This window comes from Mastigoproctus giganteus, chromosome 8, assembly GCF_048544385.1.
Source record: "Mastigoproctus giganteus isolate SK-2022 chromosome 8, ASM4854438v1, whole genome shotgun sequence".
NCBI classification, from domain to species: domain Eukaryota; kingdom Metazoa; phylum Arthropoda; class Arachnida; order Uropygi; family Thelyphonidae; genus Mastigoproctus; species Mastigoproctus giganteus.
In genome coordinates, this window is record NC_143582.1 from 231,151,443 (window position 1) to 231,166,873 (window position 15,431).

General features: G+C 40.7%; 1 protein-coding gene across 1 annotated transcript in view; it reads right to left on the reverse strand.

The window, feature by feature from the left end:
• The window catches only part of LOC150082411 (glutamate [NMDA] receptor subunit 1-like), a 514,944-nt gene that overhangs the window by 43,518 nt on the left and 455,995 nt on the right, over positions 1-15,431 (reverse strand). Inside the window, exon 16 of the mRNA XM_090380513.1 lies at positions 6,180-6,352. Within this exon, the coding sequence (XP_090236639.1) occupies positions 6,180-6,352 (173 nt within the window). The remainder of the gene's footprint in view (positions 1-6,179; positions 6,353-15,431) is intronic.

The window sequence follows — 15,431 nt, forward strand, 5'->3', positions numbered from 1 at the left end:
AGTTCTGTGAGCAGTGCAGACGGGCTGCAAGAGTAGCTCATGGAGTATTGTCAATGATATACAGGAATTTTTCCAGCAGGGATAAGGAGGTGATTATTCCATTGTATAAGGCAATGGTCAGGCCACACCTAGAGTACTGTATACAGGTCTGGAGGCCTCATTTCAAGAAAGATGTTGAGCTGCTGGAACGAGTACAGAGAAGGGCAACAAGATTAGTGAATGGAACAAAGGGGTGCTCTTACGAAGAAAGGCTTAAGTTTTGCAAATTACAGTGTCTGGAGACTAGGCACCAGCGAGGTGATCTGATAGAGGTGTATAAAGCCTTGAATGGTTTGAGCATGCTCGATTCTGATGGGATTCTTCCTCTTGCTCAGAATAATCACCTGAGAGGGCATAAATTCAAATTGAGGAAAGACAGATGTAGGGTAGACGTGCGGAAATTTGTCTTTAGCCAGTGGGTAGTTGGTTGATGGAACAGACTTCCATCCCTTGTTGTGGAAGTTGAAAGCCTAAATAAATTTAAGGCCCAGCTGGACAGGTATTTCGAATGGAGGGGTGAAATGGGAGTGGTTTTTTTTGGCTGATGCTGCATAAGCTTGCTTTCTTGCATCAAATGCCTCTACTAATGGTAATGCTAATAATCACCTGAGATGGCATCAATTCAAATTGAGGAATGTGAGTTAAAGAATAAATGTGCGGAAGATTGCCTTTAGCCTGCAGGTAGTTTATTGGTGGAACAGACTTCCATCTTTTGTTGTGGAATTTGATAGCCTAATTAAGGATGAGCTGGACAGGTATTTGGAACGAGTGGAGGGGTGAAATGGGAGTGGTTTTTTTTTTTTGGCTGCTGCTGCATAAGCTTACTTTCTTGCATCGTATGCCTCTACTAATGCTAATGCTGCTAGGTTTGGAGTCCTCATTTTAGAAAGGATGTAGAGTTGCTAGAACAAGTACAGAGAAGGGCAATAAGATTGGTGAGAGGAACGAAGGGGTCCACTTATGAAGAAAGGCTTAATTTCTCCAAGTTGCAGCATCTGGAGACTAGGCACCTGTAACATTATCTGATTGAGGTGTATAAGGCCTTGAATGGTTTGAGCACGCTCAATGCTGATGGGATACTTCTGCTTTCTCAGATTAATGAACCTGAGGAGTCACAGATTCAAACTGAGGAAAGACAGTTGTAGAGTATGTGTGCAAAAGTTTGCCTTTAGCCAGCGGGTAGTTGTTTGCTGGAATAGACTTCCAACTGTTGTTGTGGAAGTTGATATCTTAAATAAATTTAAGGCTGAATTAGATAAACATTTGAAGCGACCAGATGGGTGAAATGGAAAGGTGGTTTTTTTTTTTTTTTTTTTTTTTTTTGGCTGATGCTGTAAAACTTGCTTTCTTGCATATGCCTCAAGTAATGCTAATATCGAATGTGTGATATGTTATTCTGGGTAGTGATAGTAAGGTTAGTGGAAAATGAAAAATACCTGGGGCTAATTGTGCAGTCAGATGTGAAGTTCTCTGAGCAGTGCAGGCAGGTTGCCATTGGGTTTTGTTAGCGATATACAGGAATTTTTCCAGCAGGGATGAGATGATTATCCAATTGTATAAGGCGGTTGTTATGGCACATCTTGAGTACTGCATACACAGGTATGGACGTTTCATTGTAGGAAAGATGCAGGTCTGTTGGAATGGGTGCGAAGGACAGCCAGATTGGTTAAGAGAAAAAAGGGTGCTCTTACCAAAAAAAGGTTTTAGTTCTGCAAATTACAGCATCTTCAGATCAGGCACTTGAGGGGGGCTATTATTTGGGGGGGCTTAGGCTATTTTGACACAGTTACTCGTGTAGGGAACGATTTCAACGTAGTTTATTTGGATTTTTGAAAAGAATTTGACTCAGTCCCTCATGAAAGGTTGGAATGTGTTGTGATTACTTACGTGATTCTAAGATGGACTGCTGGGTGGCTGCAGGGCAGAAGGCAGAGGGTTGTGATTAATGGATATTCTTCAGATTAGTGTAATGTTAGTTGTGGGTTCCCTTAAAGATCGGTTCTTGGATCAATGCTGTTTCTCATTTTAATATGAATAACAGCATTGATTAAAACAGCAGTAATGACATTAACAAAGGCAAAGAAGCCGTGATGTCAAAATTTGCAGGTGACATGAAGATTGGCAGAGTCGTTAATGATCAGTGCCAAGCAGCGTTCCTTCAGAATGACTTGAACAGACTTCAAAGATGGTCAGAGAAGTGGCAGCTATGTTTTAATTCTGCTAAATGCAAGGTCACTTGTGGAATAGCAACCCACAAATAAATTATACACTTGGTGGCATTGAATTAAAAACAGTGGAATAGGAAAGGGAACTGAGAATTACAATATGGGCAGATATGAAGTTGAAGTTGCTGAACAGTATAAACAGGCAGCCAGGAAAACCCATGGTGTCCTACTGATGACTTATTGAACATTATCCTGTAGAGATCTGGAGGTGATAATCCCACTGTATAAACAATAGTAAGACCACATTTGAAATACTGTGTTCAAGTATGGAGATCTCATCTGAAAAAAGACATTGAGCATCTTGAAAAGGTTCAAAGATGGGCAACTCACATTGTTTGATTGGCAACAGGGTGGCCATACAAGGAAAGACTCTGTAAGCAGCCATGCACCTCAGAGCGAACTTGAGATGTGTACAAATGTTACATTAGCGTTAGCATTAGCATTAGTAGAGGCATATGATGCAAGAAAGAAAGATTATGCAGCATCAGCCAAAAAAAACCACTCCCATTTCACCCCTCCATTCAAAATACCTGTCCAGCTGGGCCTTAAATTTATTTAGGCTTTCAACTTCCACAACAAGGGATGGAACTCTGTTCCATCAACCAACTACCCACTGGCTAAGGACACATTTCCGCACGTCTACCCTACATCTGTCTTTCCTCAATTTGAATTTATGCCCTCTCAGGTGATTATTCTGAGCAAGAGGAAGAATCCCATCGGAATCGAGCATGCTCAAACCATTCAAGGCTTTATACACCTCTATCAGATCACCTCGCTGGTTCCTAGTCTCCAGACACTGTAATTTGCAAAACTTAAGCATTTCTTCGTAAGAGCACCCCTTTGTTCCATTCACTAATCTTGTTGCCCTTCTCTGTACTCGTTCCAGCAGCTCTACATCCTTCTTGAAATGAGGCCTCCAGACCTGTATACAGTACTCTAGGTGTGGCCTGACCATTGCCTTAACAAGGGAATAATCACCTCCTTATCCCTGCTGGAAAAATTCCTGTATATCATTGACAATACTCCATGAGCTACTCTTGCAACCCGTCTGCACTGCTCAGAGAACTTCATATCTGCCTGCACAATTACCCCCAGGTTCTTTTACTTCTCTACCACTGTCAGTGTAGTACCACAGAGTTGATACGTTGCTCTAGGGGTTACTGTTTCCCATATGTGGTACTTTACATTACTCAATGTTAAACTTCATTTGCCAATTCTCAGCCTATCTGCTCAACCTTTCCAGATCCTGTTGCATCTGGAGAGGTTGAGCATAGCTTCAGTAGTATCCTTGACAATCCTGCCAACCTTTGTATCGTCTGCAAACTTGGACATTAAGCTTGATATACCATCATCAATATCATTTATAAATACAAAAAACAACAATGGACCCAACACTGAACCCTGAGGGACTCCACTAATAACATTAGTCCACGATGAGCAGTGTCCATTGTTTACCACTCTGTCTTCTCCCCCTCAACCATCCCTTTATCCATAGCAGTAATTTGCCTCCAATGCCACACTGCTCCAATTTGTGCAGCAGTCTTCCATGTGCAACAGTATCAAAAGCCTTTCTAAGATCCAAGTATATAATATCAAAGCTATTCCCTGCATCCATTTCGTTTGTGACTGCATCATATTATCCAATGAGATTGGTCAGGCAAGACTTTCCCCTTAACAAAACCATGCTGTCTCCGAGCTATAACTGAAGTCTTGTCTAGATGATCCTGCAGTGCTTCTTTAACCAGTGCCTCCATTAATTTTCCTGGAACAGAAGTTAAACTCACAGATCTATAATTACTTGTGTCAGCCTTTGATCCTCCTTTGAATTGGGGTCACATTTGCACATCTCCAGTCTATGGGTACCTCCCCTGAGTCTGAAGAAGCTCTCATAATTATGGCTAAGTTCCTTTGCTTACTTAGGAAGTTTGCTTACTTCCTTTGCTGCCTCCTTTAATATAACTGGATAGATCCCATCCACCCCCGGTACCTTTTTTATGTTTATCCTCAACAATTTCTCCTCCATTTTCCTCTCAGTTATTACTAAATCATCAAGCTCACTGCCAGAGTTTACTTCACCTCTGGCATTCCCCTTCCTGAATAACTCCTCATGTTTGAATGTAGATGCAAAATACTTGTTTAGTTTGTTAGCCACCTGAGCAGGATCCTCAACTGTTGAACCATCAATATCCAGTGGACCAATCTGATTCATCCCTTTCCTTCTAGAGTTTACATAGGTAAAGAAGGTTTCTGTAGGTTTCTGTTTTTCTTTGCATCCTTTGCCAAGGATTTCTCATAATCTGCCTTTGCCTGCCTAATCTCCTTTGTGACTTGGTTACAGACCAGCTTATATCAATTAATGTCACCCATTCATTTATATGTATCCCATGCATTTTTCTTCTCTGCCATAAAACAATCATCCAATAAATCAACAAAAGCCTTGCTAGTGTGTGAATGACCAAACCACAAATTCCAGTCAATATCTGGGAAATTGAAATCCCCCATTATAAGACGTGCTGATTTACTGGCCTATTCTATTTCCCTGTACAGTTTCTTATTATACTCATCAGAGTCATTAGGCCTATAGCACACTCCTACTCTCAATTTTGATCTTCCAATGCTTATATCACACCAAACTGACTCGACACTGGACTGTCCAGCGATGTTGACTGGCTTCACTTCCTTGGATTTTATGTGTTTCTTAACTAATAGCATAACCCCTTCTCCCTTCCTATCCTGTCTATCCTTTCTGTACAAATTGTGCTCCCCAAATTCCAGTTCTGCATTCCTTATATCTGTGTGACACCACATCTCTGATATCCCGACAATATCTGCCTTCGATGTTTTGAGCAATACCTCAAATTCATCAAATTTATTTACCAAACTCCTAGCATTGGTGTACACACAAGTATACATGCACCTTTTTTTTTTTTTTTTTTTTTTTTGGTAGTTGTTGGCACATCGGCTTCTGTGGCCATAATGCACCTCCCAAGGTTTTTGCAGTACTTTGATCCAAGCCCGAGGCGGGATTCAAACCCGTGACCTTTGGGTTGCCAGGGAGGCACTTTATCCACCCGGCTAGCCTGGTCAGCTACATGCACCTGTTCCTATTCTTAGCTATCCTAACACAACCCATGTGTTTACTTGTACTACAATGACTCCCAGCAATCTCTGAAATACCCTGCATCTTATTTTCCAGGTTACTTTTACCATAAATCATCAAAAAACAATAACATATTTTATTACTTTCCTCCTCTCCTAATTGACTAACAATTTCCCTGAACCCTTGAAACTTCAATGATATTAGCAAATATCCCACACATCCCCCTCCCTCCTAGTTTTGTCTGTAAAGAATAAATTCCACCTACCTACTAGAGCAGGCCACACTGGAACAAAAATTCCTTCTTCCACCCAAATTAAGACTTCAGTTAATCCATTTAATCCATACTTTTGGCAAACAATCCCTTCTGTTGTGGAATTGTAGACATAACTATATTACAACCTACTTGCAGAATATTTTAGATGCTCTATACTTATTCAGTAGGTTATCAGTTGGTGTGCAGTTAATATCATTAGTTTCCACAGTGAATAATAAAATTATAACTCTCCTCCTCAAAAGCTGAAAATCGGTAGATAAAATTATCCATTTTAACTCCTGGCAGGCAACAGTTCTGCTAAGAGTTTAATAAGAATTTCTCTGATAACAGAGTGCCTGTTTCCCTAACAATGGAGTCTCCTAATAAAATAATTCTTTTGAACCAGACTGATATGCACTTAACCATTCTAAGATTAGTATAAATATGAGTCTAATATTTATTTAACTAGTTCAGTAAATAAATCTTTATATATTTCACTGATTTATATTTTTTGTGAAATAAATTAAAATCTTAGTGAAAAAAAACAAACAAAAAAACTTACTTTCGTGCATACCAAGTAGCGCTAAAGTAACCTGATCAGCCCAAAAACTGTTTTTCTGAAGGCCGATACCATATCCAGAACGTCCAAACTGCTCCCCTGCTGTGACAAGATTACAATCTTGAGCAGCTTCATATTCCACACGAGATGAGTCCCATATGAAGGCATTGAGTGCACTAAATATAAAAAATATACATATAAAAACAAGCATGAATATACACATACATACAATCGTACATAATATACAAATTTTCTTTTCTTAATTTATTTCATCACAAAGTGAGTTGCCATGTATGACACCTCATGTTGAATATCTAACATCATGATCAATATTGAGTACCAAGATAAGTCTGCCTATTTGATGGTCGAAAAATATGAATTTATGGGGTGAAAACTCTTCAATCATTCATCTAAGACTGAGTGACTCAGTGCCTCAGTTACACTTGAAAAAAAAAAAATCATACTAGCGACAGGATTAAAATCTAACTCTTAATTTTAAACTGCATAACTGATTGGAAAATGTGGGAGTGCAGTAGTACACTTGTACATTTGAGTTAACTTTAGTTTTAGTTTTAGCAGGCTTTGAGCCTGCTGAAATATGGTTAATGATCATACTCTTTGTCAAAAATTATTAATTATAAACTCCTTTGACCTATATGGTAGTCCCAGAATATGAATATAAAATAATATACTGAGAGCAGAAATAACTGTATAGCACTAACAAAAAAAAAAAAAAAAAAAAGACCAGTATCAAAAGTTCTGTTTATTTACAGCACCACAGAGGTGAAAGTTCATTTCATCTGTCATTAAAAGTTGTTAATTAAATTTGGATTCTGTTGTATAATCTTTGAAAATCTTTGAAAATAATAATCTTTGAAAATCTCAGCAAAACTGACATGAACTGCTTATCATGTTCACTCAATTCCTGTGAAAGAGCTATCTTGTAGGGATGCAAATGTAAAATTCAAACAAGGGATCGACTGGAGATTTCTATTGATAGAGAATGTCTCCATGTTGAGCAAGGATTGTTGGAGTGGGATTTATTGGCGCAAGGGCTGCTATGACCATATTGCGCCTAAATATTGAGCAAGGAGGTTTGGTTTGATGTTTAGAGGGACATGAACTTCTCTGGCCATGGTGTGCTATGACTTAGTGTTTATGAATACTTTGTGCTGAAATGTTAAGTTTAAAATGTGTTAAAGCACTGTGGTTTCTTAGTTTCTTATTGAAAAGGTAATTTTTATTTGGATATGTGCATAGTGTGTATTTTCTTGTCGAGAAACATTTATATATTAAATTATAAAAATAAAGAAACTATTATTTCAATCTTCTTTGTGAATACGTGGCAAAGATCAAATATATCAGGGGTAAAAGGAAGGCCATCAAGAGTAAAGGGAAAGGATTTTGCTTTCGTAAAGGTTACTACAGTGGTTTCAGACAGTTTTTAAATTCTATACAATGGGAACAAATGATGATGTTACCAAGAAAAATTCTAAATGGGAAGCATTCAAGAAATTAATCTTAGAAGCTACTAGGCTTTTCATACCAAATAAGAATGACTGTTCAAGGTTTAGGCCTAAATGTATGGCAGACGAACTAATGAGACTTGTGGCAGAGAAGAAATATGCATGGAATGCATATAATTTATCAAGAGACATAGAAAAGTATGGTAGATATAAAATAGTCTGTAATCAAGTCACTAAGGAGGTTAGGCAATCAAAGGCAGATTACGAGAAATCTTTAGCAAAGGATGCAAAAAAAAACAGTAAAGACTTCTTTACTTATGTAAACTCTAGAAGGAAGGGGATAAATCAGATTGGTCCACTTGATATAAATGGTTCAATTGTTGATGATTCTGCTCAGGTAGCTGACAAACTGAATGAGTGATTATGCATCAACATTCACACATGAGGAATTCTGCAGGGAAGTGGAGGCTAGAAGCTTATCAAACTCTAACAGGGAGTTAAATGATTTTGTAATAACTGAGAGCAAAGCGGAGGAGAATTGTTGAAGTTAAACATAAGGAAGGCAGCTGGGGTGGATGGGATCTATCCAGTTATATTAAATAACTGGATAGGAAGTAAGCTGGCCCTTAGCCATTATTATGAAGGCATCCTTGGACTCAGGGGAGGTCCCCACAGACTGGTGATGTGCAAATGTATCCACAATTCACAAACGAAAGGTGACACGACTAATCACAGACATCTCAGTTTAACTTCTGTTCTGGGGAAATTATGGAGTCACTGATAAAAGATGCCCTGCAGGATCATCTAGACAAGACTGCAGTTATAGTTCAGACACAGCATGGGTTTGTTAAGGGAAAGTCTTGTTTGACCAATTTGATCAGATACTATGATGTGGTCACAAAGGAACTGAATGCCAAAAATAATTTTGATATCCTAAATTTGGATTTCAGGAAAGCTTTTGATACTGTTCCACATGGAAGACTGCTGTACAAATTGGAGAGGTATAGCATCAAGGGTAAGTTGAAACAATGGATAAAGGGATGGTTGAGTGGGAGATGACAGAGAGTGGTAATCAATGGACACTGCTATTCATCGACAAATGTTATTAGTGGAGTTCCCCAGGTTTCGGTGTTAGGCCCATTGTTGTTTTGTATCAATGATATTGATGAAGGTATATCAGGTTTAATGTCCAAGTTTGCAGATGATACAAAGGTTGGCAGGGTTGTTAATGACAGTAAAGACACTATGCTACTCCAACTGGATCTAGATAAGTTGGGAAAATGGGCTCAGAAGTGGCAACTGAAGTACTGCATATGGGTAACAATAACCCAAGAGAAACACCAAATGTGTGGTACTACACTCAGAGAAGATTGTTTTGTATCAATGATATTGATGAAGGTATATCAGGTTTAATGTCCAAGTTTGCAGATGATACAAAGGTTGGCAGGGTTGTTAATGACAGTAAAGACACTATGCTACTCCAACTGGATCTAGATAAGTTGGGAAAATGGGCTCAGAAGTGGCAACTGAAGTACTGCATATGGGTAACAATAACCCAAGAGAAACACCAAATGTGTGGTACTACACTCAGAGAAGTGGAAAGTGAAAAAGACCTGGGAGTAATTGCGCAGTCAAATATGAAGTTCGCTGAGCAGTGGACAGGCTGCCAGAGCAGGTCATGGAGTCTTGTCGATGATATAGGAATTTTTCTAGCAGGGATGGGGGGGGTTGATTATCTCGTTATACAAGGCAATGGTCAGGCCACACCTAGAGTACTGTGTACAGGTCTGGAAGCCTCATTTTAGGAAGGATGTAGAGTTGCTAGAATGAGTACAAAGAAGGGGAACCAGATTGGTGAGGGGAACAAAGGGGGTGCTCTTACCAAGAAAGGCTTAAGTTCTGCAAATTGCAGTGTCTGGAGAGTAGGCACCTGCGAGATTATCTGATTGAGGTGTATAAGGCCTTGAATGGGTTGAGCAAGCTGAATGCTGATGGGATTCTTCCTTTTGCTCATACTAAGACCCTGGGGGGGCACAGTTTTCAAATTGATGAAAGATAGTTGTACAATAGATGTGCACAAATTTTCCTTTAGCCAGTGAGTAGTTGATTGGTGGAACAGAGTTCCATTTTTTGTTGTGGATGCTAATAGCCTAAATCAATTTAAAGCTGAACTGGACAGGCATTTGGAATGAATGGAGGGATGAAATGGGAGGGTTTTTTTTTTTTTTTTGGCTGATGCTGCAGAAGCTTTCTTTCTTGCATCGTATGCCCCTACTAATGCTAATGCTAAAATGAATATGAATATCATGCAAGCATACTACGAAATAACGAAGATGGAGACTGATATGACAATTTACAGGGTGAGACTACATACAAAGTGGCTGGAACGATTCCCAGATATTCAGGTCACTGAACAGCGAATAGTGGAACAGAAAAGGACCATTGTCACGAAGAACCTGATAGCTCCTGCAATCTTGGAAAAAATCAAGCAGGATGTGAGCGAACAACTACAAAGAATAAAGAATACGGAACCAGAGGAGGAAGAAGATAGCACTACCGAACCAGAGGAGGAAGAACAAGAAGAAATACAACCCACAGCAGCTGAAGTGGAAAGAGACGAGGTCATGATATCCAGAAGAGAGGACGAGTGGAAGAAGGCCCTAACAGAATTTGAAGGAATGGACCCCACAAAGACTCACATGATACTGAATCAGAGGCCGAATAGAACCTTATGGGGAGTCACATCCCACCTCAATCGGCACATAATACTGCATTACCTCGACAGCAATAGTGCAACACTGGAGGCCACAGACACAACTGTGTATTGTGCTGCGGTAGCAGCCATGAGGATTATTGGAAGAGAAACGAGAGACCAGCAGCAGAAGAACCAAAAACAGAAGGAACCGCCAGCTTGGGAAAGAAGACTTCAGCAGAAGAGAGAAGAATTAAGTTTCAAGATAGGCCAATTGACCTAGTACCAAAAGGGCAGTAGGAGTAAGAAATTAATTGGATGCTGTCAAGAGAGACAGCGTCCACAGCAAACATGAGACAAAAATCAGAGAATAGGAGAGTACTTGGACACACTGAAGCAGAACGTTCTCACACTCAGCAGGAGACTATGCCGATACAAAGAGAGCTCCAGAGGAAAATAAACAACCAAACCTTCAATGAGGACCAAAGAGGCTTCTACAGGAGTCTCAGAGAAAACAGGAAAGAAGGGAACTGATCACCAGAGCAGAAGACAATGCAGAAGTTCTGGGGACACATATGGAACGGGGAAGTAACACATAACAGCCGAGCCCCCTGGATAGAACTAGAATGCAAGAAAACCAAGGACATACAAGAAATGAGAGGGTGGGAGATTCGAGAAGAAGAAGTAAAACAGACTATCAAGAACTCTCACAACTGGCGAACTCCAGGAAGAGATAACGTCCACAACTACTGCTACAAGAAGCTCACTTGCACACATGCACCTGGCAGAGCAGTTCACCCGAATAATAAGGCATCCAGAGATAATACCGAAGTTTCTCACTCAAGGAATCACATATCTGAAGCCTAAAGATGAAAATACAAGAAACCCAGCAAAATATAGGCCAATCACCTGCCTCCCAAAAATGTACAAGATCCTGACCAGCTGCATAACCAGAAAGATATCAGACCCCTTGGAGAGCCAGAACATGGGTGCAAGTGGCTGAGCAAAGGATGCAAGGAGCAATTAATCATATATGCCGTGGTTATGGAGCAAGAATACAAGAAGTGGTGCAACATGTACACAGCCTACATCGATTACCGCAACGCCTTCGACTCCATGCCTCATAGCTGGCTAATAGAGGCGCTGAACATCTACAAAGTCAACCTGATAGTGACAAACTTCCTAGGAGAAATGATGGCGAAATGGAGTACCACCATTAAGGTCGAAAACATCACAACCAGGCCAATTTCCATCAGGAGAGGAATTTTTCAACACCCTGAGCCCATTGTGGTTCTGTCTAGCACTTAACCCGCTATCCACCATGCTCAACAGTAGCAAGTACGGATAGAACCTGTACATTCTCACCCACCTGATGTACATGAATGACATCAAGCTCTACGCAAGAACTGAGAAGCACCTCCAGATCACCGAAGAATTCAGCAATGATACTAGGATGGAATTTGGTCTTGTCAAATGCAAGACCCACAGATTGCACCAGGGAAAATTAGTCAACCAAAACTACCAGCTGCAAAGAGATTGAAGCCATGGCAGAGGGAGAGCCTACAAATACTTGTGGATGATGCAGGCTAAGCAGTTACAGCACAAGCAAATTAAAGCCTGCCTGATTGAAAAATACCATCAGAGACTCAGAAGCTTGCTGAATGGAGGGTACCTGGCCTCAGAAATGATCCAACACATCACCGCAGGGTGCAAGGTGATCACCCAGACTGAGTACTCTCATAGACACGACCAGGTAGCCAGGATAATACATCAGAACAGTTAAAGCCATAAACACGTATGCAGTCCCAGTGCTAATATACTCCATCAGGGTCACAGATTGGACTAACACCGAGCTGGAGGATATCATGAGAAAGACAAGGACAATGGTGACCAAGAGCCGCCAACACCACCCGAAGTCAGCAGTGGAGAGAATAACAATACCTCGGTAAGAGGGAGGAAGGGGCCTTCTAGACCTGATAGAACAACAGAAAACAGCGATAGTTAACCTGAAGGATTACTTCGAGAACAACACAGCACCACTCCACCAGGCCATAAGGAAGATAGATAAGTGGTATATCCCGCTCAACCTAAGCGAGGAAACCCCTCCCGCCCAGACAGTAAAAGAAACAAAGTTAGAAAGATGGGCAAAGAAGACACTCCATGGCAGACACTACTATGACCTTCATCAAGATCACATCAACACCACTGCTTCCAATGCATGGCTCACAAGTGAGATGCTCTTCCCCGAGACTGAAGGATTCATGTTGGCCATCCAAGACCAGGTAATCAACACCAGAAACTATAGAAAATACATCTCAAAGGAGCCTGGAATGTCAGATGACACATGCCGACGATGCCACCTGGCCTCAGAAATGATCCAACACATCACCGCAGGGTGCAAGGTGATCACCCAGACTGAGTACTCTCATAGACACGACCAGGTAGCCAGGATAATACATCAGAAGCTGGCGAGGAAATACCAGTTGACCAAAGAAAGTGTACCATACTACAAGAATGAACCCCAGGCAGTACTAGAGACCTGAACCCACAAGCTGTACTGGGATCGCACCATAATAACGGATAAGACCGTCCCACACAACAGACTGGGCATAACCATTGTGGATAAGATGGAAAAGGCTACCTACCTGATTGAGATAGCGGTGCTGAACACTAGCAATGTCCAGAAAATCCACGAGGAAAAAATTAGGAAGTACACAAACCTGAGACATGAAATCAAGGAGATGTGGCAAATGCAAGAAGTATCAACCATCCCAATCATCATGTCAACAACCGGTTGGTACCAAAGGCTCTACATAGCAGCCTAGCAGCAATAGCTCTCCCTGAGAACACCTACAAGGAACTCCAGAAAGTCGCAATCCTGAACACCTGTAGGATAGTCAGAGATTTCCTCGACCGACAGTAACACCAGACATTACAATCACCCTGTGTACTTGGTAGCAGTACCCGTCACGGAGTAGAATCCCCCAATCAGGAAGAAATAATATAAGAGCAACAACAACAATAATAATAATAATAATGTAAGATGTGGGGTTCCCCAAGGAGCAGTATTGGGACCACTGTTATTTTTGATTTTCTTAACTGACATTGATGAAGAGATAGAGGGAATGATGTCTAAATTTGCAGATTATGTAAAGATCAGTAAAGTAATTGATGCTTGGGGAACCCCACTTCTTACATTGCTTATTAGATTTCAGCAAAGCATTTGGCTCAGTCCCACATGGGGGTGGTTACCTTACAAGCTAAAACAGATTGGAATCACAGAGAAGATCCTCAGATGAATAGCAGGATGCTGATGGGATACTTCCGTTTGCTCAGATCAAGTACCTGAGTGGGCATAGATTCGAATTGAGGAAAGACAGTTGTGGAAATCTCCCTTTAGCCAGCAAGTAGTTAATTGCTGGAACAGACTTCCATCTGTTGTTATTGTGGAAGTTGATAGCTTAAATAAATTTAAGGCTGAACTAGGCAAACATTTGGAGTGAATGGGGTGAAATGGGAAGTTTTTTTTTTTTTTTTTTGGCTGATGTACATAAGCTTGCTTTCTTGCATCATATGCCTCAACTAATGCTAATGGCTTCAAGGTAGGAGGCAGAAGTTTGTGATAAATGGTTATTCTTCAGATTAGGTTAAAGTAAGAAGTGGGGTTCCCTAAGGATCAGTATTGGGGCCACACTTATTTTTGATTTTCTTAACTGGCATTAGTACTAGTAGAGGCATATGATGCAAGAAAGCAAGCTTATGCAGCATCAGCCAAAAATAAAAAAAAAAAAAAAACAACTTCCACTTCACCCCTCTGTTCGTTCGAAATAACTGTCCAGCTGAGCCTTAAATTTATTTAGGCTATTAACTTCCACGACAAGGGATGGAATTCTGTTCCACCAACCAACTACCCGCTGGCTAAAGGCATATTTCTGCATGTTTATCCTACATCTGTCTTTCCTCAATTTGAATTTATGCCCTCTTAGGTGATTATTTTGAGCAAGAGGAAGAATCCCATCAGCATTGAGCATGCTCAAACAATTCAAGACTTTATACACCTCTATCAGATCACCTCACTGGTGGCTAGTCTCCAGACACTGTAATTTGCAAAACTTAAGCCTTTCTTCGTAAGAGCACCCCTTTGTTCCATTCACTAATCTTGTTGCCCTTCTCTGTACTCGTTCCAGCAGCTCTACATCCTTCTTGAAATGAGGTCTTCACACCTGTATACAGTATTCAAGGTGTGGCCTGATCATTGCCTTATACAAGGGAATAATCAACTCCTTAGCTCTGCTGGAAAAATTCCTGAATATCATTGACAAGACACCATGAGATACTCTTGCAGCCCGTCTGCACTGCTCAGAGAACTTCATATCTGCTTGCACAATTATCCCCAGGTCCTTTTCATTCTCTACCACTGTCAGTGTAGTACCACAGAGTTGATACATTGCTCTGGGGTTGCTATTTCCCATATGTAGTACTATACATTTGTCAATGTTAAACTTCATTTGCCACCTCTCAGCCCATCTGCTCAACCTTTTCAGATCCTATTGCAACAGCATAGTGTCAGTAGTGTCCTTGACAACCCTGCCAACCTTTGTATCGTCTGCAAACTTGGACATTAAGCTTGATATATCATCATCAATATCATTTATAAATACAGAAAACAATTATGGACCCAACACTGAACCCTGCAGGACTCCACTAATAACACTAGTCCACGATGAGCAGTGTCCATTGATTACCGCTCTCTGTCTTCTCCCCCTCAACCACCCCTTTATCCGTAGCAGCAATTTGCCTCCAATGTCACACTGCTCCAATTTGTGTAGCAGTCTTCCATGTGCAACAGTATCAAAAGCCTTTCTAAGATCGAAGTATATAATATCAAAGTTATTCCCTGCATTCAGTTCTTTTGTGACTGCATCATAGCATCCAATCAGATTGGTCAGGAACGACTTCCCCTTAACAAAACCATGCTGTGTCTGAGATAAAACTGAAGTCTTGTCTAGATGATCCTGCAGTGCTTCTTTAACCGGTGCCTCCATTAATTTTCCCGGAACAGAAGTTAAACTCACAGGTCTATAATTACTTGTGTCG